The sequence below is a fragment of the Paramacrobiotus metropolitanus genome, unplaced genomic scaffold, assembly GCF_019649055.1.
Source record: "Paramacrobiotus metropolitanus isolate TYO unplaced genomic scaffold, Prichtersi_v1.0 Parri_scaffold0000007, whole genome shotgun sequence".
Taxonomy (NCBI): domain Eukaryota; kingdom Metazoa; phylum Tardigrada; class Eutardigrada; order Parachela; family Macrobiotidae; genus Paramacrobiotus; species Paramacrobiotus metropolitanus.
Genome location: NW_026570227.1, coordinates 956240 through 981126, shown reverse-complemented (window position 1 = coordinate 981126; position 24887 = coordinate 956240). Strand labels below are relative to the sequence as shown.

At 44.6% G+C, this 24887-nt stretch overlaps 6 protein-coding genes across 9 annotated transcripts; 5 read left to right on the top strand and 1 right to left on the bottom strand.

Moving 5' to 3' along the window:
- The first annotated feature begins 380 nt into the window (after positions 1 to 380).
- LOC129582410 (uncharacterized) lies at positions 381 to 3180 on the top strand. The gene is made up of 3 exons (XM_055473922.1): positions 381 to 703; positions 1354 to 2314; positions 3018 to 3180. Exons 1-3 carry the CDS (start codon positions 381 to 383, stop codon positions 3027 to 3029), a joined length of 1296 nt encoding a protein of 431 aa, XP_055329897.1. The 3' UTR covers positions 3030 to 3180.
- LOC129582409 (uncharacterized) lies at positions 3036 to 4136 on the top strand. The gene is made up of 3 exons (XM_055473921.1): positions 3036 to 3048; positions 3092 to 3488; positions 3833 to 4136. Exons 1-3 carry the CDS (start codon positions 3036 to 3038, stop codon positions 4098 to 4100), a joined length of 678 nt encoding a protein of 225 aa, XP_055329896.1. The 3' UTR covers positions 4101 to 4136.
- A 1148-nt stretch (positions 4137 to 5284) lies between these two features.
- LOC129582408 (uncharacterized) lies at positions 5285 to 8508 on the top strand. The gene is made up of 4 exons (XM_055473920.1): positions 5285 to 5610; positions 6067 to 6865; positions 7257 to 7477; positions 8225 to 8508. Exons 1-4 carry the CDS (start codon positions 5399 to 5401, stop codon positions 8460 to 8462), a joined length of 1470 nt encoding a protein of 489 aa, XP_055329895.1. The 5' UTR covers positions 5285 to 5398; the 3' UTR covers positions 8463 to 8508.
- Positions 8509 to 9417: 909 nt separating this feature from the next.
- On the top strand, positions 9418 to 12987 carry LOC129582196 (uncharacterized). Its single transcript, XM_055473644.1, has 5 exons — positions 9418 to 9560; positions 9599 to 9969; positions 10039 to 11016; positions 11547 to 12029; positions 12489 to 12987. Exons 2-5 carry the CDS (start codon positions 9659 to 9661, stop codon positions 12745 to 12747), a joined length of 2031 nt encoding a protein of 676 aa, XP_055329619.1. The 5' UTR covers positions 9418 to 9560; positions 9599 to 9658; the 3' UTR covers positions 12748 to 12987.
- Positions 12897 to 21835, bottom strand: LOC129582195 (uncharacterized). Of its 2 annotated transcripts, XR_008689600.1 has the most exons (14): positions 21629 to 21835; positions 20855 to 21482; positions 20623 to 20763; positions 20306 to 20556; positions 20061 to 20220; positions 19816 to 19989; positions 19612 to 19752; positions 19300 to 19547; positions 19055 to 19220; positions 18719 to 18987; positions 18269 to 18362; positions 18013 to 18194; positions 16496 to 17595; positions 16281 to 16419 (listed from the first exon to the last, which is right to left on the bottom strand). XR_008689600.1 is itself a non-coding variant. In XM_055473643.1 (10 exons), exons 1-9 carry the CDS (start codon positions 16526 to 16528, stop codon positions 13544 to 13546), a joined length of 1842 nt encoding a protein of 613 aa, XP_055329618.1. In that variant the 5' UTR covers positions 16529 to 17326; the 3' UTR covers positions 12897 to 13292. The 2 variants fall into 2 exon arrangements, 1 of the variants encoding a protein (XP_055329618.1); XM_055473643.1 differs by lacking the exons at positions 18013 to 18194; positions 18269 to 18362; positions 18719 to 18987; ... (7 more) ...; positions 20855 to 21482; positions 21629 to 21835 and adding exons at positions 12897 to 13292; positions 13544 to 13814; positions 14189 to 14370; ... (3 more) ...; positions 15736 to 15901; positions 15966 to 16216 and having other exon boundaries at positions 16279 to 16419; positions 16496 to 17326.
- Positions 21351 to 24788, top strand: LOC129582197 (uncharacterized). Of its 3 annotated transcripts, XM_055473647.1 has the most exons (5): positions 21351 to 21498; positions 21574 to 22085; positions 22391 to 22482; positions 22588 to 23415; positions 23604 to 24788. In XM_055473647.1, exons 3-5 carry the CDS (start codon positions 22422 to 22424, stop codon positions 24512 to 24514), a joined length of 1800 nt encoding a protein of 599 aa, XP_055329622.1. In that variant the 5' UTR covers positions 21351 to 21498; positions 21574 to 22085; positions 22391 to 22421; the 3' UTR covers positions 24515 to 24788. The 3 variants fall into 3 exon arrangements, with proteins under 3 accessions (XP_055329622.1, XP_055329621.1, XP_055329620.1); XM_055473646.1 differs by lacking the exons at positions 21351 to 21498; positions 21574 to 22085 and adding an exon at positions 22092 to 22241; XM_055473645.1 differs by lacking the exons at positions 21351 to 21498; positions 21574 to 22085 and having other exon boundaries at positions 22092 to 22482; positions 23604 to 24787.
- Positions 24789 to 24887: the final 99 nt, after the last annotated feature.

The window sequence follows — 24887 nt, the reverse complement described above, 5'->3', positions numbered from 1 at the left end:
GGAGGCCACTGGCCAGTCAGTATGTAATTATGTATATGCAGGTTATAAATTTTATCTGTTTGTGTTGCTCCCGCTGTGGGCAGGCGGTTTGTAAGATGTTTCAGTTCAGCGATTGCGCCTTACGGATTTCATCTTGCAAATTAAGTACTCGTACTGCAATTTTGCGACTTTTACTGCCGTTTGACGTTCTTTTGGTGCATTTTTCGCTGTTCTTCCATTCGGTTTTGTCTGCGTTCAAAATTGATTTTCGGTTGTAACTGTTTTTCAGTTTTCATTGCGGCTGAAGCTTGATCACTGCCACAACGCACTGTACCCTGGTTACCTCGTGGGCAGCGCTTCGATTGCCGCCGATTGTCAAACCCGTTGCCTTGATCTGTGTCATGCTATCCTGGGCCTATCCAATCCAGCGACGCCAGCCGCTGTTCAGTCTGCAGTACAGAATCCCGACGGATGCGTTCACTTTGGCGGATCTGCACTCCGATGGCCTGGACTACACAGCCAGCATCCAGGTGGATGCGGGCACCCGTTGCTCCCAGATTCCGCCGTCAGAGTGGACCGTTAAACTGCACATTCGGGAGGAGCTCAGTGAATATTATGGTGATGGTGATGAGGATCGGGTCTGCAGCGTTACGGCGTCCGTTGGACCCACGGCGCCAGGGAAGACGAAAGCGGCCGCGGCGTTGTCGGTGGAATGCACTGTGCGGTATGTGTATTAACACTGTATTTGTACAAACAACCCTTATTTTCTGACACTTTCTGGTATGCGAGCTTGTATTTTGTGGAAGGAGTTTTAGAATTAGAGCTTCTTAGGTTTTTAAAGCTTACAGATATCGCACTGTAATATTCCATATTCGTTTTACTGCATTAGACGTGTGCTCCACCTTTTACATTCGTTGTTGTCTTTATGTTTTGATGTTTTTTAAAAATTTAGCTGCGTATTTTTATACCTATTTCCGATTCACCTTGATTAGTAAATTTTTTCGGATTAGCAAGTGCTTATTTGTTTGCCTTGTGATGTTTTTGGGTATTCTGCTAATCATCGCAGTTGGTACATGTTAATATTAAAATTATAATTTGGTATTATTATTTTAATTTGGTACATATTAAAATTATTAAGTAGTTTATCTTTAAGTTGACTATAATTTACATCTGAGCTTTTGACGACTCTGTGGACAAAATGAAGTATAAAATAGGTAGAACGAAAGGCAATGATTACAAAAACGGCAACGATGGAAAGTTTCCGAGGTTCTGCATTTTGATGGTTGCCCAAATTGCCTTTATAAAAATTCTCAAATATTTTTCAGTTTTTCTCATTTAGCTCACGCTTGTTATTTTCGGTATTATTGCTTCTAGAGCTGGAGTGGGAGAGTTTTGCGACAACAGGGTACGAATCACAGCGCAAGGATCGCGCAGCACTTCTACTGCTTCGGATGCCCTTACGTCACTGGTGATTAAAAAGGATCCCTATCGCAATTACCAGTATGACTTGCGAAAAGGCCGTTCCGTCCATGTTCAGTTAGTTTTTTACGCGGATCAGCCAGATGGAGACTTAACCAGCCGTCGTGCCGACCTGAAAGGCTTACTGGATTCCCAGACACTCTGCGACTTTACGCTGGAGTGTGGCGGCCAAGAAATTCGGGCACATCGTGCTATTTTGGCCGGACAGTCGCCCTACTTCACGGCCATGTTTAACACCGATATGCAGGAGAAATTAACCGGGATCTGTCACATCCACGAATTTCCTGCCGATGTCGTGAAAGCGTTGGTCCAGTTTGTGTACACCCGCACGGTGGTGGCATCGGGCGACAGTTTGATGAATTTATGGAGGGCCGGTGATTTCTACGACTTTGCGGATCTTCGCACGGAATGCCTGTGTTTGATGCGGGAGACCGTCGCCCGACTGGCACCGGATGATGCAATGGAGTATTTTGATTTTGCCCGTTTTTACAATCTTCCTACGTTGAGAACGGCTGCGGCGCGGGTAATTGGCCGGGGATTCTACCCAACGGGAGTAGAAGCGTTGATTTCGCCGGTGGGTAAGCGCAATGTGCTGAATTTGTTGTATAAACTCCCGACGGAACGGTTTATCCGGGATGATCGCGGTGCCGATGGCGTTTATTTCACATGTGAGTTTAACGTGGATGTGGGGTCGTTCGGCCGCTCGGAGATTCCGTTTTCTGTGTGGATTGTCCGGTTGATTGCCACCAGAACAGGCTGTAGAGTGTACAAGCCACACATCGAGACAGACGTCATTCCAAAAGAGCCAGAAAAGCTGACAACAGCCGCTGCCGTGTCGGTTGGGTGCCGATATTCGGTATGTTGTATCCAAACATACGAAACGCGCTTCGAAAATGGCTAGCCAGTTTTAATGAACACGTGCGGCGTGATAGTAACAGTGCAGAGATATTTTGAATCGTCTCAGAGACTATAAAGTATAAGTAACTGAAACTCTTATTAAATATGAGTTTCAGTGACTTATACTTTATAGTCTCTGGGAAGTCTCTTACACTTTATTCAAATTTTCAATATAAATTATTACTAATTTAAATTTGAATTTAATTTTAAATTAATTCTTATATTCAATCAATAATGCAACGCAGTGTTGCAAATCAACAGTTGCTGTAAGTTACAGAACACCGTTTGATAGAGGAAAGAAATTAAAGATAAGTGCGTGAAAAGTCGACTATTTTACCATAATTATTCGCAATGATATTTATTACTATTGTTGTTATTATCTGCACATAACATTGCCATATTATCGACCTTCTGTGAAAATTTAATGTTATTTCACAGAATGTATTATTTTATGTACAGATAATAATAATAATTAAAAAATTAGACATTTTTAAAAGCTTAAATTTAAAACCTATTTACGCTCTTTTTGACGTCGCCTGATAAATGTCATTCGATAAATGTACATAAAAAGCGATTTGGTCAGACACGCAAGCACTTTTACACCGGGAAATAACGTAGGAAACATAGTACCATGCTGATTTTTACGGGATCGTACTTTGCAGAGCCAGTGCTGAACGATCATGGGACAACACCGTCCAGATTGATTCAACCTGATGTAATTATGCTGAGCCCAAAGAAGAGGACGACATCTCTCTCTGGAAGCTTGTGGGCTCCGAGGATTTGCCCGCTGGCACTGGTAAAGCCTGTGTCTTGCAGAAGGATCGCAGTGTGTTTGTCGAACTGACCTTCCATTTTGATCGGTCACGCGGCGACGCAGCGGTCAACCGGACCGACTTGCAACGGTTATTGGAGTCCCAGAGCTTTTCGGACGTCATCTTGCGGTGCGAAGGCCAGGAATTCCCTGTCCATCAGGTCCTTTTGGCTAGTCAATCGCCCGTCTTTGCTGGTAGATTTCGAAATATGACAGAGCAATCGAAAATTTGCGAAATCGATGATATCGGTCCGGATGCTTTGAGAGCGTTAATTCACTACGTGTACACACGCGCGGATGTGGAAGCGGGTAGCGGTGTCAGGTAAAGCTGAAAACATAATTTCAGTTTGCACATCAAACCCCTTGGAAATCATGCCGGGCAAAATGGTTTCAGAAGAAGAATTTAGCATTTTGGGTTTTCTGAATATTCGAGGGGAGAAATTAATCTGATTTAAAGCAGGTTTAGTAAAACACAGTGATCCCAGTAACTGTTATGACTAACGGATCATATCAGTCACTGAGTCGCTATTATTATTCACAGTTGGATTTCTTTGTTATAAAGGTAAACATACACAAATATAATAGATTTTAAAAATTCAAATTAAACTTTGTTTTTATTCGATTTTATTTAAAAAAAACGGCGTAAATTGTTGTGTTTTATCCCAGGGAACTGTATGAAGCCGCTGACCGGTACGACATGGCGGATTTGCGGGCCGAGTGTCTGCGCGTGATGCAGCAGATGGTGGCCAGGATGTCGCCGGACGATGCGGTTGATTATTTTGATTTTGCGCGGGAACATGGTCTGGAGAAACTGCTGGCGGCTGCCGCGTGGGCTATCGCTCGGGATGCGGAGAATGGCGACGCAGTGGACACGCCAAACGTGTCTGATTCCGACAGTGACAGCTCGGAGACGGACTGGGAAATGGAGGATTAATCGGCATAACAGATTCGAGCTTTTATTTGTGTTTTCGCTTAATTTTTGCCTTGTTAAGGCTTGTTGTTTTGTTCATCCGGAGTGACAGATTGTTAGGGTCAGCGGTGGTAAAGTTTATTTAGGTTTTTGAGGGAAGACTTCTGTGCAGCGGCGTGTATTTTCCAGTGCGGTGCATTTGCCCTTTATGATCTAACTGAAAGTTTATTCATGAGTAAATTTCATTGTTTGTGTAATTTTGTTAAAAACAGTTACGTACAATTCAGCCTTACGGATTCAGGATTGGCATGGTTGCAAAACACAAAAACAGTTACTGAACGCCAGTCTAATAAATAGTAAGAAATCTCAAATTAACACAAGTACACTTTTAATAGCAAAATTAAAATAAGTAAAAAGCATTGTTATCTACCAAAACAACCACGCGATTCCAGGTACTTCTGGTAAAACCGGTTTTCGATTGATCAGTGCCTCTTTTTGTTGCGATGACAGACGCACATCGAGCCCTTTGCGAAAAGCAGTGTCATATTTGGGGGCCGCCAATGCCATCATTCGCCTTCTGGTCCGACAGAACACATTGACCGATTTCTCTTTAACCTAAAAACGAAAACTGACAATTTAGAACAGCTAAAAAATCAAAATACTGTAACAACACATCTCTAATTGGCTGTAGACTTACAAGTTCATGATAATAAGCAATAAAATTATTTTCTTGAAAACGATGTCGAATGCCGAATGGCTGCCGCACATCCTCCTTTAGGCGGCGACTTGCTGCAGTAGCTCAAGCCGCAGCGGTCAGCGGAGCGCACTTTCCTCGTACTGCACTGCACTTGAAACTTTGGACCGTACGAGTCGAGTACTGTACGTACCACTTCACTGCACTGCACTGTACTTTGGTTATTAATTAAACTTTGTGCGTTTTGTACGAGTGCAGTCTAAACTGCACTCTTTGTACTTTATGGTTTAACTGTACGAGCAAGTACCATACTTAACTGCACTGTACTTTCAAGTCTTAAGTACTTACCTTAACTTTCTGCGAGACCAGTCTTACCATACTGTAAATATTCAATGTTTACTTGTGATTCGCAATAGACTTCCCCATTGTCACGTCACTAGGTTTTGTTTTGTTTTGTATAGATATATATATTTGTTTGGCTCAGTTGCGTGCACTGTGCACAGATTATCCGTGACGTTTTCATCGGTGACGGGCGAAATGGAAAAGCGCATGTTTCCTGAGAGACGAAAGCAGTTGCTGGAGTTAGACTACCAACTGTCGACAAACCAGTTTGCGAGATCGTTGGGTGATGATGGTCGCAGCACAGATTACTTACACCTGTAACTTCATGGTGGACGCTGGGCCCAGTTATCCGCAGATTCCGGCTGGCCAATGGACTGTCACCCTGACCATTGACGAAGGGACTACAGCTTATGAACCAGAAATCTCCGTTATAGCGGATGTCCGACCGAAAGAAAAGCTGACATCGCCTACGGCAGTGTCCGTCCACTGCAAAGTGGGGTACGTGTACTGCGCGTTACGACTTACGCGCACCCGTTGAAGCATCGAAAAACAAATGATAAGAATATTTCGAGTCCATAAGTTTCGAGGATGTTCCAGCTGCATTATATTGCTTTAACTTGTGCGATTTCAGCTTATGCAAGCTGCTTTGACATTGGGTTCTGGATACGGTTTGCCTCGACTGAACTAAAATTAAATGAAATTTTTAGTAATTGCTACCAATTTCTTATTCCTCTTGTCAAAGTTATATTTTCGGTTAAAATGATAGAATAACATTGTTGTAAAATGTTTTATTTTACTGAGCAGGTTCAGGTTTTACCCAACAATGTTTTTAAAAAATCTGAACATGCATGCTGAAAATAGAAAAAATTATCAGTTTTGAAAAAAAAGCTATGTCCGCTGTCAATTTTTGAGAAATCCTGTTGCAACCTCCTGCTTATTACTCGATATTTTCAGAACTCGGAAGAGTGCGTATGACCATCTCATACGCATCGGTCCCGCCGGAGCAACGAAGACGCCGAAAAGGTCCAGTCCGGAAAATCTGACGGATCTGGTGGAAGGCTTTATGCTGTCGCACAGTGATGGTGCCCGGTATCAACATGAGCTAAAATCTGACCGGACCGTCCACATCCACTTAGGGTTTTTCATTCCGTCCAACGCCACCACCACCCGGGCGGATATGCAGCGTCTGCGCGATCCGCCGTCTCTATGCGATGGCGTCCTCGAGTGTGGTGGCCAGGAGTTCCCGATCCATCGCGCTCTGCTGGCCAACCACTCTCCAGTCTTGGCCACCCGCTTCCAGAACGCGTTGGACGTAGGGCTGTTCAGCGCGATAAAAGTGGACGATGTCAGCGCGGAGACCTTGGCCGCCATGATCCAGTTTGTGTACACCCGGGAGGAAGTGACGGCCGACGTAAGCGGCGGTCTGTGGGAATTGTATTCCGCGGCTGGCCGGTACGGGATTGCCGAGCTGCGCCGGGAGTGTCTGCGCGTGATGAAGGAAAGCGGGACGGGCTTTCCGGTGTTCTGTTTTTCCGGTGTGCCCACAGCTGCCGAAAAGCAAAGGGTTATCGCCGCCGTGACGTCGCTCGGTGGCAGATACATCGATTCCGTCAAGTATGAGACAGGTTGTACACACCTGTTGATCAAAGTCCTGACGCGCAATGAGAAGTTTCTTGCTTATACGGCAGCCGGCAAATGGATCCTGGACATGCAGTACATTCACGATTCTCTTACTGCAGGACACTTTCTTCCGGTAAGAGTATTAAATATTATTAGCGGAATATTACTCATCGGATGAATAATATTATTATTATATTAAATCAACGCCAGCAAATCGTTTTTGAATCTTCTTTTTATTGCCATACCGTTTCGTTTCCGTTGATCAATAAATTGATAAGACAAGGATGAATAACTCTAAAACCTACAACACGAGTATTGTCCAAAACCCACGGTCGTGTTTACCCGTGCACGCAGCCCTAAAGAAATTTTTAAAAATGGTGAATGCAGTAGTTTGAATCCTTTTCGTTCTATACTTTGCAAACGAAAAACAAATAGATAAATCTGATAGAAAAAGGAAAAAAAAAACCAGTGACGAAATTTTCCTATTGATGTATGGAATACAGTAATTATTCCCATATTTGTAGGAGGAAATGTACGAATGGGGCAATGTGGAGAAGGCCTGCATCAACACGGCGGCCCAAGAAGACGATCTGGCTATGGCGGCTTACCGCTGGCGTCGGCGTGTCCAGCGAACCCGTCAGGGCGCTTTTGCCGACTGGAAAGTTGTCCTGGTAGCCGACGCCAACCGTGTCAAGGGCTACGCTCGCGTCCTGCAAGCCGGCGGCGCCACCGTCTTAACTGACAGGTAAGTTCGTCGCAACGATGACGAAGCTGGCCAGCAAATTAGCCAGAGAATCATGAGATTTTATTCAACTGTCTGCTTTTCTCGGTTTTAATTTGATCCTTGATATTTTCTCTTTATCATCATTTTACATTTCACGATTTTTTCTATCTGTTTTAATTTTTCATTAATTTTCGTTTGTTCTCTGTAAGGGCGGGACGCTCCGCCCTCCTGAGTAGCTATTCGCTGTTTCTGGGGATTTCCACCCCGCACATTTCTGCGCTGTTTTGACGGATCTGCAGCACAATTGCACTGGCTGCAGAATCCTTCCTCTTTAGTCTGGTGTTGCTGCGCCACGGTGCGCATTAGATTCGGCAATAAAGCCTCATCCGGGTTCACGCTGTTCGCTGTCGAGGATACGCATGGCGCCCATATGGCCCCGCGTTATATCTCTCTTTTTACTTTCTAGTCTGTTGTTACAGATAATTTTTATAATACCTTTTTGTTTGGCATACCGTTGTTTTGTTTTGATTATTTTTATGATTATCATTAATTTTCATCCATACTTCGAAGTATATGTTTGCCGGTCTTTATATTCCATGCTTACAGACATAATGAGACATTTAATTTGTGTCACCCTGCATTACTTACTCTTCCTTTCTTCTGTTTCAATGATTACGTATTCTAAGACGACCGAATTTGCAACTAAACTGGCACTAAGAATATTGTATTACCTGAATAATGGTAATTTGGTAACATGTTTTGCTGCAGACCACCGTATTCTCCATTCGTCAACACGGCCACGCACCTGTTGCGAGAATCCAAAGGTCCCACGATGAACGCGGCGGAATATGCCAGTTATCAAGCGGCCGGCGTGTCCTGTCATGCGATGGACTATCTAGCGCATTATTTGTGTTTGTCCCACGCGGGCGCTGCCAAAGCCGCCAAGAGTCGACCGGCTCCACAGGAAGAGGAGGAAGCGCCGAATGCCAAACAAATGCGCCGATAGACAACCGGTTTTTGCTCGGTCCGGTTAATTTTTGATACCGTTTTTTGTTGTCCACTGGACATCCCATTCTATTTTGTTGTTATCTCAAGTCTGTAGACTGTAGTGTTTAGTGTGGGAAGAGCTTCCCGGAAAAACCATGGTTCTTTTCGTCTTAGGAATTCCTTCTTGTTGTGTTATAATTTTTGTTATAATTTTTGTATTTATCACAGAAAAATGCAGTAGGATTATACAGATTTTTTTATGAGGATACCAAAACAAATGGGCGGGCGGTTGCCAATGCGATCTACCGTACATATCGCCAGCTTTACTGGAGTAGAAATGCTGGCTCATTTACCACCATCAGGCGGCGGTTAGATACTGGTGCTACTAGTACCATCAATGTAGTGAAATAAATTTGATCATTTTAATTAATTTGTGAATTCTCGCGGCAAAGCGCACGTGTCGGTCTGTTTTCCAGATCGAAATCCTTTTTCCTCTTAATTGGCATATTAAAGTAGAAATCAGGGTAAAATGCGTTACAAATTTTCATTTGCAAATCATGCTCCTGTACATACGCATGCTGTATTTTACATTAATTTGATTAGGTATCATCTCGAAGCATCATCAAAACGCGCCAATGCTGTTCACGTTACTTAATTCTCCGTGACTCTGAGTGTTCAAAAATGCACACAAAAGCATTTCTAAAATAATAACTGCTTCACTGATCACGATTTACAAAACCCATTCACAAATCGCAGTTTAAATTGTTGAGCTCCGCCGATTCTGGTGTTTTTCCTGCAGCAGTGCAGTTGCTTACCGTGCTCCCGCTGTGGGGGGCAGTGTGCTGGATGTTTGCGCAGCGCTTGTGTTGAAGTTGTGCATTCGCGCATTTCTGATTTCATTTTGCAAATCTGTTCGTGTGTTCAATTTAGCATTTTAGAATTTTTACTAGTGACTTTTTAGTTTTTATTTTTTTCCTGGTAATTGACGTTCTCGTTATCGATTTCCTGCTTCCACATTCCGTTCGCAGTACGCGTAGTCGCGTACTAATTCAATTGTCAGTTGTAACTCTGTTTTTTACCTGCTGATCGATCACTGCCACCACGCACTCTAACTCTGGTAAGCTTTGTGGGGACAGCGTTTCGATCTTCGTGTAGTTGACTAGTTGTCGCAGGGTTGTGCTTGCCGACTGCGGAACCCGTATTGCCTCGATAGTCATGGCATCCTGGGCCTATCCCGTCCACCGACGCCAGCCGCTGTTAAGTCTGCATTACAGAATCCCGACGGATGCCTTCACCTTGGCTGATCTGCACTCCGATGGTCTGGACTACACAGCGGACATCCTGGTGGATACTGGCGCTGGTTGTCTGCAGATGTCGGCCTCAGTGTGGACGGTCACACTGCGCATTCGCGAGAAGGAGGAGGGTTATGGTGGGTATCGGGTCGGCAGCATTACGGCGTCCGTTCAACCCAAGGCGCCAACGAAGACAACAGCGACAGCGGCACTGTCCGTGGAATGCACCGTGCGGTATGTGTTATTGAACCACCATAAAATTCTCGCTTGTTACTAATAACTTTTTAATTTATCATTAAATAGGGCAGGAACCACCTCAGGAGCGGCAAAATTTTGGGACAACATGGTACAGGTCAACGCGGAAGGACCGCGCAGCTCGTCATCTGAAACGAATGAACTTATGTCACTGGTGATTGATCAGGGTGCCGATGAAAATTACCAGTATGTCTTGCGAAAGGGTCGTTTTGTCCATGTCCAGTTAGTTTTTTACGAGGATCCGCCGAACGGAGACGTAAGAGGCCGTCGTGCCGATCTGAAAGGCTTACTGGATTGCGGTACACTCAGCGATTTTACTTTGGAGTGTCAAGGCCAATCATTTCGGGTGCACCGCGCCATGCTGGCTGGACAGTCACCCTACTTCGCGGCCATGTTTAACACGGATATGCAGGAGAAAACAACGGGGATCTGTCACATCACCGAATTTCCTGCCGATGTCGTGAAAGCGTTGGTCCAGTTTGTGTACACCCGCACGGTGGTGGCTGCGGGCGGCCGTTTGATGGATTTGTGGAAGGCCGGTGATTTTTATGACTTAGCGGATCTGCGCACGGAATGCCTGTGTTTGATGCGGGAAACCGTCGCCCGGCTCGCTCCGGCTGAAGCGATCCAGTATTTTGATTTTGCCCGTTCATATGATCTGCAAACGCTGACAGCGGTTGTGGCGCGTGTAATCGGCCGGGAAGTTTACCCAACTGGCGTGGTAGCGTTGATTTCGCCGGTGAACAAGCGGAGCGTGCTGAATTTGCTGTATAATTTCCCTACTGAGCGGTTTATCCAGGATGATCGCGGTGCCGATGGCGTGCATTTCACGTGTGAGTTTAACGTGGATGTTGGGTCGTTCGGCCGCTCCGAGATCCCGTTTTCCGTATGGATTGTCCGCCTGATTGTCACAACAGAATGGTCAAGGTTTAACGACCGTTACATATATATCGAGGCTCAAGTTGTTCCAAAAGAGCCAGAAAAGCTGACCACAGCCGCTGCCGTGTCGGTCGAGTGCCGAGTTCGGTATGTTATATCCAAACATTCAAACATATGAAATGTGCTGGGAAAGAGCTAGTCAGTTTACGGTTAGTAGAACGCATACAGCGTGGTGAATAACGGTGCAGGGATAATTTGAAATCGTTTGGAGACTATGACAGATAACGGAAGCTATTAATTTATTTATTGTTATTTAAAATTTCAATTTAAACCTTCTATTTAATTACTAATGGAAAAGTGTTGCAATCTGACAGTTAAATCAAAATCCCCCGTGTGATAAAGGAAAATAGTTATTGCTAAAGCGATTAAAAGTGGGCCATTTTACCGTAATTCAAAAATAATATTACGCAATCGCAATAGCTAGCGTAACCGTAATGCCGGCCTTTTTTGACGATATTATGAGCTAAAATGCGAAGCAAAAAATTAAAAAAATACGTATCCCATGACATGGCCTCCTTCGATAAAGGTGCAGGTATAGTACATGAAAAGCGACTTGTCGGATACGAACTCTTACGCCGGGAATACTGAGCTGTTTTTCATGAGATCGGACTTTTCAGAGCCTGTGCTGAGCGACCATGGGACAACAGCGTCCACATTGATTCAACCGGATGTAACACCATGGCCAATTGGCATGAGCCCAAAGATGATGAAATCACCACTCTCCGTGAGCTTGTGGATTACGAGGGTTTGCCCGATGAAAGTGGTAGTATGTATGTTTTGCAGAAGGACTGCAGTGTGTTTGTCGAACTGACCTTCCACTTCGACCGGTCACCCGGCGACGCAGCGGTCAACCGGACCGATTTGCAACGGTTATTGGATACCCAGACGTTTTCGGACGTCGTTTTGCGGTGCGATGCTCAGGAGTTTCCCGTCCATCGGGCCCTTCTGGCTGGCCAATCTCCCGTCTTTGCTGGTATATTTCGGACTATGACAGAGCAATTAAACATTTGCGAAATCGATGATGTCGGTCTGGAAGCTTTGAAAGCGCTGATTCATTTTGTGTACACACGCGCGGATGTGGAAGCGGGTAGCGGTGTCAGGTAAAGTTGGAATCAGAATTTCACGTTTCTCATCAAACCGTTTAATTTGGAAATCAAGCCGGGCAAAATAGTTTCAAATGAAAAGTTTATTTTTTTTAGTTTGTGAGTATTTTAAGTAGAGAAACTGAACGAATTTCATGCTGATTTAATAAAACACAGTGACTTCACTAATTAACTGTTAAAGACTACTCAAGGATTATATCACTCACTGACTCACTAGTTATTCTATCCCAAATTTGATTTCTCTCTTATAAAAGCGACATACAATACATGTACGGGTATAATAGAATTAAAAGGTTGAAATTAATGTGTATTTCTATTGGATTTTATTTAAAAAATCGGCTTATTTCTATTCGATTTTATTTAATTTGATATTTATTGGTTTAATTTATTTATTTGAGCGATTTTATTTTCGATTATATTTAAATTTATTTTCCAAATTATTTGTATTTATCCCAGGGAACTGTATGAGGCCGCTGACCGGTACGACATGGCGGAACTGCGTGCCGAGTGTCTGCGCGTCATGCTGCAGATGGTGGCGAGGATGTCGCCGGACGATGCGGTGGAGTATTTTGATTTTGCGCGGGAACATGGTCTGCAGAAACTGCTGGCGGCTGCCGCGTGGGCCATCGCTCGGGATGCGGAGAATGACATCGCCATGGGCATGGACGCGCCAAACAGTGACAGCTTGGAGACGGACTCTGAAATGGAGTATTAATCGGCAGACCCGATGTAGAGCTTCGATTTTCTATTGGTGTTTTTTGTTTAATTTTTGCCTTCCTTGTTTATTTATTCAACCGGAGTGACAGATTTTTATGGTCAGCGGTGGTAATGTTTATTTAGGTTTTTGGGGAATCTTCTGTGCAGCGGCGTGTATTTTCCAGTGCGGTACATTCATGAATAGACTGAAAGTTTATCAACGGTTAATCATTGTTAATTTAATTTTATTAAAAACGGTTACTACAATTCAGCCTTATGGATTCAGGATGGGCATGTGTACAAAACACAAAAGCAGTTGGTAAATGCCAGTCTCATGGTAAGAAATCGATCGAATTAATACAAATACTTGCACTTTAAATAAAAAAATAAAATTTAAGTAATAAGCATCGTTATCTACCAAAACAACTACGCGATCCCAGACACTGCTGGTAAAACCGGTTCCCGATGCGCATCGAGTCCTTTGCCGAAAGCAGTGTAATATTTGGGGGCCGTCATCATTTGGTTTCTGGTCAGACAGAACACGTTGAACAATTCCTCTTTAACCTAAAAAACGAAAAATTACAACAAATTAAAAAAATCAAAGTACTGTAAGAACACATCTCTAGTTGGCCGTAAACTTTAAGTTCCTGATAAATACGCTACTAAAATTAATTTCTTAATAAACCGCAAAATTTTTGTTAACACTAACAGGTAGTTATCGCTCTAAAAGTTCATTGTCGCACAGATAAAATTATACATACCGAAAACTTTCTAGATTTTTAAATATTTTGTAAACGTATTTCGAGAAATCGTACCTACGAAGAGCCCAAAATTTTTTGGCCAATAACCGGGTCCCGGTTAATCATTTCTTCCTTCTGCTCTGGTGACAGGCGTGCATCAAGCCATTTGCGGAAAGCACCGTGGTATTTGGGGACACGAGCGGGAGATTTACTCAGGACACCGTCCAAGGCCACCAAAGTGAGGAGGTTGTCCGCCAGCAGCGGCCCAATCAGGCCCGCAGTATAGGCGTACATTTCCGGCACATCCACCGCGATGTCATCCGTTGCCTCCACAATCTGGCCCATGCTATAATCAGAACATTAAAGATGTTACAGTTAGGCAGCGACAAATAATAACCCGAGTCCCGAATGTCATGGCCCATGGCCTATACACAAATAACCAGCAAGGTATAAATAAATGCACCAACGTCTGCGAATGTGTTAAAAAATAAGCGCAATCCGCAGTTCAGCTTCAATTAGTTAACTGTCTTCTAGCAATCTAGCGCAAAATATATCAGCAGCAATATGTCTATAAAAAACCCAAAACTGCTAGACAAATCCAAATTTCACTCCTGAAATAAACAAATGAACCAGTTTCCCCTGCATTATTTATGCAAGATAGATGCACTAATTACTATACATAATTGTTTCCAAATATTCTGTCATCCAGATGTGCCTTACCCTTCTGTCAGAACTTCTTGAGAAAACAGTCCTTCTCGCGCTAACCCCGAAAAAAACTCCACATACTTCTCCCGATCCCGTGGCTTCACTTCGAATGACTTCTCTATTACGCTTCTGATAAACGACGCTTTCGTCGGACCAGTCCAGCGTCGTAGAATTTTTGCACAATCTAAAATCATTTCCTACGAGGCAAAACAAATTACATTACAGGAGACGTCGACAACAGAGGTTAAGATACTTGTTTTCTCACCCGGCTCTCTTCGCCTTCCAAATTCGTGGCCTGCGTCAGCATCACAGCGGCCTTCTCGGTCACGGCGTCCGCGTCCAGCTCCAGGTCTTCCTGCACCGGTGAGCCACGGGACGGAGTGCCGGCCACCTGGCTGGGTGTGGCCGTACCCGATGCCAGCGGGGTGGCGGAGCGCTCCACGGAGGTATCCTCCGGGAACGTCGGGGTGTGGGTCAGGGAACCGCGCGGATTCATGCGGTTCACGCTCGACTCGCGACTGGAAGAGGCCGATTTATTCTCGGGTAGCCTGCGAAAGCAAAATCAGCTTCATACAACAAAAACACCCACAGCAAGACCCTAGAAGTATAGAAGTACATATCATTAAAATGCTTCACAGAGGCCAACAACTTGTGTAAAAAATTACCAAAACGTTTTAAAAAAGACAGCTAGCTGATTCTAATTAAGGAAACGGTGCTTAAATCGAGTTTTAAATAAACTATCAAGTTGTGGGCAAAACAGCGGAAACGAAATACAACAGAACTGACCTGGCCGTGCTGGCACTGCCTCGCATGTCCATACCGCTTCCAGCGCCCCACAAAGGTCGCTGTGTACCCGGCCCACCCCGAGGGCCTAGCATGGTCGTGTGGCCATGTGATGAATCCGCCTAAGAGAAAAAAATCGTAACTCAAAGGAAGTATTGTTATACCAAAACTAGTACGTACACATAACAGCAACGATACAAAATGCTTAAGCGTGGAATCCCATGAAATGCCATCACACTACGTAAACTGTTCCATATCATGTTGTAACACAGACTAACGTAAGTATTTAACGAGATGACATTGTATGATCCATTTACTTACCAATAATCTCAACGTTTTTTGCTTCCCACCGTCCATCAAGGGCTGCCCCGTGAGACGGCCACCATGGCGTGACGGCTGAGCGGCACTCATGGCGAACTGCGCATGCGGCACCGAGCTGGGCTTCGTTAAACCCCCGCGGCCCATGGCTATCCCGGTGGACAGCTGCTGACGGAACGGCATCGCAGTCGCCGCGTCCGCCTGCTTAATCTCCTGTTCTTCCTTCTTTTTGGCGGCACGCACCTCCTTCCTGGTCGGCGGTTTGGCCGTGGTGGTCTTGTGCGGAACGTAAGTCTTCTTCGCACCAACGGTTTCTTCCATCATGACACGGATACGTGATAACGTCTCCTTGGCATCCATGATCTTCTGCAGCTTCTCGAAGAAGACATTCAAATCCTCCTAAAAACGAGCTAATAATACGACAAAGCTAATTTAAGAATGGTTGGGAAGAAACTGCCAACCTGTTGCTGCATGTACGGACCACATGTCTGCAGCACTAAACACACGCATTCGATTTCCTTCTCACGAACGTCCTGCAAACTGTCCTCTGCGGGTAGTAACTTTTGCAGCAGGGAAATAATGACACAATCCATCAGCGAACCGTTCACATGCAACTGCGACAGAAATCTGCCAAATCAAGTTAAACCGTAAAGGAAGGCGCCAGAAAATGGAGATGTAAATACACTTGTACCGTATATGAGTGAGACAGCGACGATGCGCGTTCTCCAAGCTGGCTCGCAGCGATTCCGACTGGCCATCCTGACGCACTTTCGCTTCCAAATCAGACCAGTCCTGATGGGCGCTTTCCCAGGATGTTTGCGACTGGCGCAGTAGAACACGACGGAACGGCAGCGGTTCGCCACTGGATGCACCAGTTTCTACGTCCAAGAAGTGGGCACACAGTTTTGCGCAGGGTTCCGCGAGATGTGGCTCGGCTAGGGCCTGTAAATGCCAATCTAAAGATGATCGTACTGGAGTATACAGTGACGCTGGTCCTAGCGAACCTTGTCGACAATCAGTGCTACCGTGGCCGTCAGACGCTCCGCGGTGTCAAAACAGCGTGAACGGATCATGCATGTCGTTACGAAGGAGATGTTGTAGGGCCCGAGGGCGTTGATCAGTTCTCGAATTTCCATGAGAATTTTCTGGAAAAAAGCGTTGACAATTCACTGGTTATCAACTTATCAATCAACACGAGCAAGAATTCTACTGGTTGCGTACTGCTTCGTCTGGAAGATCCATGGTTCCTGACATTCTATCAGTTGATTCAGCGTCCCCTCACAATCCGAAGGTTACATAAGGATAAGTACTGAATGACTGAATCTTTATCTACCACCTAATTGTTAGTAGAATCAATTCAGAATTTTCGGACATTTGATGAGGCCACACAAAAATTACAGTACAACTTTTCGAAAGAGGAAGCAATGTATCTGTAAGCGAGAACTTCAAGATTCTGAAATGCATGCAAGCAGAAAGTCTGTAACTATTACTACAGAGTACTGAGTACAGTACGAACGTACAGTACGTGGTACGACGTGCGTACATAATTAACCACAAGATGCGGTGTTTCACGGTCCACCCCGCACTGGCGCACTGTGATGGATGTTAGCTGGCAATGTATTAAAGCGTGTCTTGTTTAACGTGAGAAACGTCCTGCTTTGCGTTTTTTCTTCTCATTATTGTCACAAATTAGGACTCCATAAGGCAAAAATACAAAACGACTTACGGTTTAAGTGCAAATTTTTGGTTTGTAGAAGCAGAGGTCTTGTGGACTGCGAAGTGTACGGAAAAGTCATTTGAAAAGTTAGCTATTTTCAATTTTTCACCAAAGAACTTGTTGATTGAATTTATTGACTGATTTCACCGTTAGCGTCGATATTTTAGACAACTTCCTGCTTCAAGATACATAATAGTCATCGTGCGATTAAGTACAAAACTTCTTAGGATCATCATCAAATCCTGACAAGCCTACATGCCATACCATCATAATCGTCAGTTTATCTTCAAAGGCCATCAGTTGCAAACTTGCAAATCCACAGCTTTATGCGCGACAGACCTATCTCAGGTATATCCGCCCAATCACGGGTTCTCGGTTGATCAGTTCCTCTTTCTGGTGCAGTGACAAATGCGCATCGGACCATTTTCGAAACGCAGCGCGGTATTTGGGGAGATGGTTGGGAGATCTACTCAGTAACCCGTCCAAAGCCGCCAAGCTGAGATGATTGTCCGCCGCCAGCGGGCCAATCAGGTCGGCTGAATAAGCATACATTTCCGGCACATCCACGGATAAGTCATCCGTTGACTCCACTATTTGTCCCACACTGCAAAGAACTACTTTGAGTCTGCGTTACAGAGCAACTCTCACATTCTGAAATATTCTGTAATAACACAAACCACCGTCCGGGACCCGCAAAAATGTTCCACGGACGTTTTTCTAATAATGCTCTGGCACTATCACCAAAATGATAAACTTATATTCAGATTGGTGACATGAAGAGCTCCTATGGAAAAGCTGGGCTGTAGATTAATAGGTGACCTTTTAAACACTGCCATCAGCGTTAACAAGTCCAAAGCTTCAGACTGTTTCGGCATCGAACACTACGGTACAGATACACATGTGCATTTGGTGGCGGTAACCGACGCACAGACATCACATATTCCGTTAGCGCTGAACATAAAGGACCTTCGCTAAGCTTCGATCTTTAATTGTGTTTGCCATGCAATATCACAATATTTACCCATTAGCCAGCACCGCTTCTGAGAAGAGTCCCTCTTTCGCCATACTGGATAAAAATTCAACATGTTTCTCGCGAATTCCTGGCTTGACATCGAATGAGTTCTCCAGGACGGTTTTAATAAATAACGCCATCAAAGGATCAGGCCAGCGCCGGATAGTTTTTACAGAATCCGATGCCACCTCCTGTGGTACAAAAAACCAACATTAAAGCATACGTTCGCAGTCTCGCACATACAGATAGGTAAATATCTGTTTACCTGATTTTCTTCGCCTTCCGTGTTCGTGGCACGCGTTAGCATAACCCTGGCCAACTCGGTCACCGTTTCCTCGTCCAACTTGTCGCATTGTAATCTGCATTTGCAAAAAGTGCAGTCTGACCATTTTAGTCCGCTAAAAAACTGCTACTGCGTTAGTTGTAAATTGTAATCATGTACAGACATACAGTAACGTTAGTGCAGTACATCCGAAAAAGGGATTTGTTAAAGGCTTCCCATGAAAAATATTGTTACTATCATTATTTTAATGTTTTAAAACTGATAAGACGTGATAGAAAAACACAGACGTGATGGAAAAGCATCAAAATCGATAAAATGTTTATCGGCAATAATTTTACTAGATGCCGTAATTAACTGTAATAAAAACCATTGAATCCTAAGAAACGAAGTGGATAAATAGAATCTAAGAAACAGCCGAGAAGCAACACCAACCTGGCCGATGTGGCGGTGCTCTGTACACCCGTTCCAGTTCCAACTTCCTTATGAGATCGCTGCTTACCCATCCTGCCTCGTGGCTTTGCCTCGTGTTTGACGGCATGTGTCTCCTTAATGAATGTCGGCTTAGCCGCGGTGGGCTTGTGCGAAACATAACCGTTATTCTTCAGATCAATGGTTTCTTTCATCAGGGAACGGATGCGTAACGATGTGACGTCGCTGTCGATCATTTTCTGCAGCTGCTTGAAGAAGACATCCACACATTCCTGCAGATACACCCGTCAGTTAACAAAGTTAACACCGGATAATGGTGTGAAAGCCATTAAGTGTTACCTGATATTTTATTTTGGCAGCACTTGTCTGCAGTAAGACGCAAAGGCATTCCACTCGATCTTCGTCGACATCTTCGAACGTTTTGCTCTTGGGAAGTAACTGTTGTAAGCAGCTAAGGATAGCTCTATCTGTTAACATCTCCACCTTGTACAACTCAGATATAAACCTTCAAGCAAAATAAAACATTCAGTAAGAAAACATTTTTATAAAAATCAAAATAAAAACAAGCAGCTACAGGAACTTACCGAATATTGCCAAGGTAGTGGCGTTTCACACGCTCGCGCTTCCTCTGCAGTGCTTCCGGATCCTCTTCACTACTGTCCTCTTCCGCTTCATTTTCTTCCTTCTTGGTCTTTTCGAAATAGTTCTGTGTCTGCCGCAGTACCAAGGTACGGAATTTGAGTGGCTGACCACTGAAATCTTTGGCTTCCACATGGATGAGGTCACGACACATCATGGCGTAGAATTCCGCGTAATTTGGTTCCTCCAACGCCTAAACAGGCTCAACATTTACAAATCACTATTATTCATCCGTAAAATTAAGGCTGTCTTCCTACTTTATCGAAAATTAATCCCACTGTAGAACCCAACCGATCCGCTGTTTCGTTGAACGGCATCCGCTTCATATCCTCGATTAATTTCGCATAGTTACTGGGTATCAGTTTGTTGAGAAGAGCGCGAATATCCAGGAGGGTTTTCTGGATTTACATAATGCAATACATTAAAACCCGGGAAATGAAAAAACAAAAAGTTGACCGCACCTCATTTTCGTCGAGGTTTTCATTCTTCTTTCGACGAGACCTCCAAGCATTTCCGCTGGCAGGAATAACTGGCATCCGTATAATGATATCTTCCATTTTGAAGCAAATACGCGCCGAAATAACCTGAGCGTCGATCATTTTCTGCATTTGACTGATGAAGACGTCCAGACTTTCCTAAGTCAGAGGGGGAAGCAAAATAAATCGAAAAAGACACCGGCCCAAATCAAGGAAATAGAAGGGCGTACCTGTTCCTTAACGCGCGGACCACATGTCTCCAGCATCACGCACATGCAATGGATGTTCCCCTCGCTAACATTCTCCAGTTCCACTGGGAGTAACTTGTGAAGAAGAGAGATAACGACGTTATCCGTAAGCAACCCGTTTACGTGCAGCTGCGATAGGAACCTGCAAATCGACGCATTGCGCTTACATGTAACACCACAAAAGTGACGTAAGGAATGACAAAACGCAGATCACAATTTATAGTTACTGTGTTATGGCCAGACAGCGACTGTGAGCCCCTTCCAAGCTTTTCTGCAGCGAACTTGATCCCCTATTAAAATGCGCGCTTGCCTCCAGTACTTGGAAATCTTTATGAGCTTCCTCCCAATAGGTTTGCATCAGTCGCAACACAGAGCTACCGAATCGCACCGGTTGGCCTGAGGAATCAGTCGACTCCATGCCCGCCAAATGAAAGCAGAGTCTGGCGCACGATTTCGCGAAATCCGGCCCGCTTAGTGCCTACGGTTGAGAGAGAGGCTCGGGTTGGGTATGCGAATGTTCATTATCTGACGATTCGTGGCGAACCTTGTCGACAATCAGTGCCACTGTGGCCGACAGACGATCCACAGAGTCAAAACAGCGCAAATGGATCATGGACGCGATTATCAGGGAGATATTGTCGGCATGAAGGGTACCGATCAATTCCCGAATGTCCATGAGACATTTCTGGAAAAGAAAGTACTCATATATAGAATTTACATAACTACTTGGCTGCACTCAGCAGAACCACGGATGGTTTATTCCGTCAACTGCATACCGCTTCCTCGGGAATGAGATCCATGGCATCCGTGGAGTCAGACATCTGTCCTCTGGCAAACCCAAAGGAGCTTATGTTCTCAGTGTACGAGAAATCATAAACTAATGACATTCAAACCACGTCAAAGCAACGTTATATCAACATGACTAAATAACTTTCACAGACCAAAGAGCTAGCAAGTAAATATCCAAAAGCGACAGTGGTTTTAGACAGTATTTTTCAAGATATCCATCGATTCCATCCTCACAATTCAGCGAAATGCAAAACTACAAATTTACTGCAACGCGTTCTCGTAATTGAGTTAGCGTACTCAGCGAGGAGTGTGACTGTGTGAGTGCTGTTTCGTATGTATCGCTATCGTTTATCTCTAAGTCTTATGAGTGGCTTATCATCCTGATCCATGTAATCGTGCCAAGAAAACGTAAATCGTGTCCGTGTGGTCGCTTTTAGTTGTAGAGCTGGCTATAACTGCCGGTATGGTACTGCTGCAGCCTCCATTGTACGAATTGCCGTTTCGTCTCCGTGCCCTTTAGTCTTATCGCATCATTGTGCAACCAGGTTTTCCACTCCTGTTGTAATGCGCCCGCAATTGAGACACGCAAAAATTACATTGCGCTCGATGACTCACCTGAAACGTATAATAGGTAAATTTTCGCTTCAGTTTATCAAGCATAGGGAATTCTCGTTCTCATGAAAGTTAAGGTCGATTATTCGGACAGAAATACAACCGTGCGTATGCTGGAATCCTGGAAGAAAATGCTTTCAAGAACCAACCGCATTCAATGCCCTTTTGCTGGAGATATTTGGGATGACTTATCGGGTTTGATCGAAGCATCCGTCTTCATCTGCGTACTCTTCATCGCAGGTGTGAGTTTTCCCGGTACCAAAAACAGTGGACTTGATCGCGCCCAGGAAATAACGATGCAACCAGATTCGGCGAACTGGAGCCGGGCCAAACGTACTCTTAATAGCAACTGGTGATACACTTCATCAACTGATGGTATACTGCTGGTAATGGGTTTGATGCATGCATATCTTGTCATTCATACATAGCGCCCGAGGCTGAGAAACCGTCGTCTAAGGAAATTCTCGAGCGTCTGTATGGAGTATGTCTGCTTCTTGTACGGTACAGCTTTGTCGGCACTGGTTTTGATTTACTACTTCCTTAATTTGTTAGACATAAGCAAGTCATGCTACACAGTCAAACAACATGTCGCGAAGTGTGGCAAAAGTACGCGAAATAATCAGCAGTATCATGCTTAACAGCTATTTATACACTTGCCAGAAACTGCAACATATAAACCAGTTCTTAGGATGAGCTCTTTACTAATGAGCTCTTTACTTTAGAAATATCGATAAGCTAAAATGCAAAGGTAGTTCGCGGGAGGTATGCAAAAATCTATTATCTGGAGGAAAAGGCTTGGATAACCAGTAACCGATGTTATGTTTCTTGCTGGTTAACCGTGGTGGATGCTCACTTTACATATTCAAAAGTCCATATTTATTTTCTGCTAACTGCAGTGCTTTGGATTACAGTTTGCAGTCTGTTAGCTGTTGAACCTCAACGATGGACATTCTGTGGGTGGTTAGCATTATTATGTTCTGTGATCAGGTTTCAGCCGCAGACGGTAGGTTTCGAATCGACTAATCAAGCAGTCATTTTTCGGTAAACTACTGGTTCACCAACTAGGTAAGTGTGAAAACGTTATTATTCTGCTTATTATCCATTGTAGAATACGATAATCTCCATGCGGAATTCACACTGACACCCTTTCCCATCTTTTCCGCTGAACCCATGGCACAGGATCAGTGCCGCTTGCAGTTCACTGATAACTGCCGATCGCGCGATACCCTGGCCCGTAACTGTCCTGACAGTTCGATGTTACACATCAGCTGCAACAGCAACGTCACTTCCAACGAAATCCAGCAAATGGCGACAGCGTTTGCAAAGCCTCCACTAAGAGCCGTATGGAGTACGCTCTATGACGGGGATCAGGTGGCGTTTCACAATTTCGCGCCGGTTCGACTGCAGGTCGTTGGGTTCACTTTGTATAACTGTACATCCATTCGCGCCACCGGCAAGCTGTCTTCACTGCGCCTGTCCAACCTGCTGGATTTGAATTTGGAGAACTGCTACAATTTGAAAATTCGCCGAGCGGATTTTTCCCCGTCCCCGAAGGTTCGCTTTATTAATTTCGTCAACACGACCATTCAGTCCCTGGAAACGTTCACCTTTACCGATCTTCCCGCTCTGCGCTTGTTGTCACTGGAAAACGGGTTGGCGCAGATGCAGACATTCAGTTCAGAAATTCGCGCATACTTGAAAGAGCTGCATTGCGGAGTGGCTTTTGAATGGTTTCGGAAATGGTGGGAAAATAAGCACCTGATGAAAAGCGCACGTTTTTCCGAAGTGTATCAAATTTATCCGTTTCCGGTTGGCAACGAGCCCCTGAATAAAAGCAATATTTACTTGCCCATCGACTGCGCAGCAAAACCGTTTCCCGTTGGAGCGGGTTCCATTGATTTCAAGCAAGAACGATTCTCCGTCAATAATGACCTTTGTAAGTCGTTAATAAGGGTATTAAAAAATAATCGTGAAAGAGGCCGAAAATGCGCACCTCATGCACTTTGAAATACTAGCGATTTCGAATAATAACAAACGAGCGAAAGGTTTAAAGGATTGTCATTCCCAAACCCTGTAAAGGTGAATCAGACATAGTTCAGTCAAGCTTGTTATGCTTTATTTTAGATGAAGAAAAATGGCAAAATGGGAATTTTAGCCGCACCGATGGGGACGACCGGTATCCAGAATTCTCTATTGAACCCTTATCCCCGGAAGAGTGTGCCACGCAGGAACTTAGTGACTGCCAACAACATGACTGCGGGAAGGATGCCCGTTTCCAGCGTTACGCATATGAAGTGATCGAACTCTATGATCGTGGTTATTGCAACGCTAGCAGTGGAGGTTTAGAGCGCATCCATCGTGCTGTAACTGCAATGACCCGGCTACCGATTCGCCCGGTTATGGTCTACCTGGAGGACCGCTCTCCACTTGCGTTCAACGATATGGCGGAGATTCGTAAACGGATTGTCAGCTTTTGGTTATACAACTGCGTCCAGGAGCGAGCCACACGAAAACTGCACGACTTGTACTGGACCAATGTTTTGGAGTTTATGACTGTCAACTGCTCTGAGCTGGTTATTATGAAAAACGATTTTGAGAATTCCATGAAGCTGCGGCAGATCTTCTTCTGGAATACCACAATTCGGACGTTAGAGGAAAACACATTCACGAATTTGCCGTCGCTCGTGGCACTTTCGCTCCAACACAATCTGAAAAATTTGAGATCATTCGAAGATGAATTGACTGAACCACGTCCGCCGGTTATGTTCACTCAGCGCATCCGCGACTACCTCTTTCGCCTGCACTGTAGTTGCGAGTTCGCATGGTTTCGGCGATGGTGGAGCAATAATACAGCCAGATTTATAGAAATTGCAGACCAAGTGGACGGAGCATATCAGTTTTTCCATGCTATTAACAGCTGGTACACGTTCAAAAAAGACCAAATCCCCATTGACTGCGCAAAACCAATTCCAATGGGAGCCGAATTTATAACTGCTAATCAAAGTGAATTTTCCATAAACGCTTTAGAATGCTAACTTGTCGCTGAGTGCTTCTGTAGAGCTAATTTTCGGTCCAATGTTTATGCCATAGGCTTTATTGTATGTATTGCCTGCGACGTTTCTAATCAAGTCGCTATTGTGGACGTTCGGAACTGCAGTTTGTTGTGCTGGGACCGTGTTTGCTCCGTAAATGTTTCGGAATTAAAAACACCTGGGATTGATACGACACTATGTGCACTTTGGCTCTTTGAATCGGTGTTTCGCAACAAAAAAAGAATGCCCCGTCAATGCTGGCTACCTGCGCTGGCTGCGTGGTGGCAACATTTGTCTGGTGACCTTTCGTTAGCGCTTTGCGATGGGCTTCCGCGCTTTTTCCAACGCGGTTGTTAGCTGTAATTATCTCTACAAC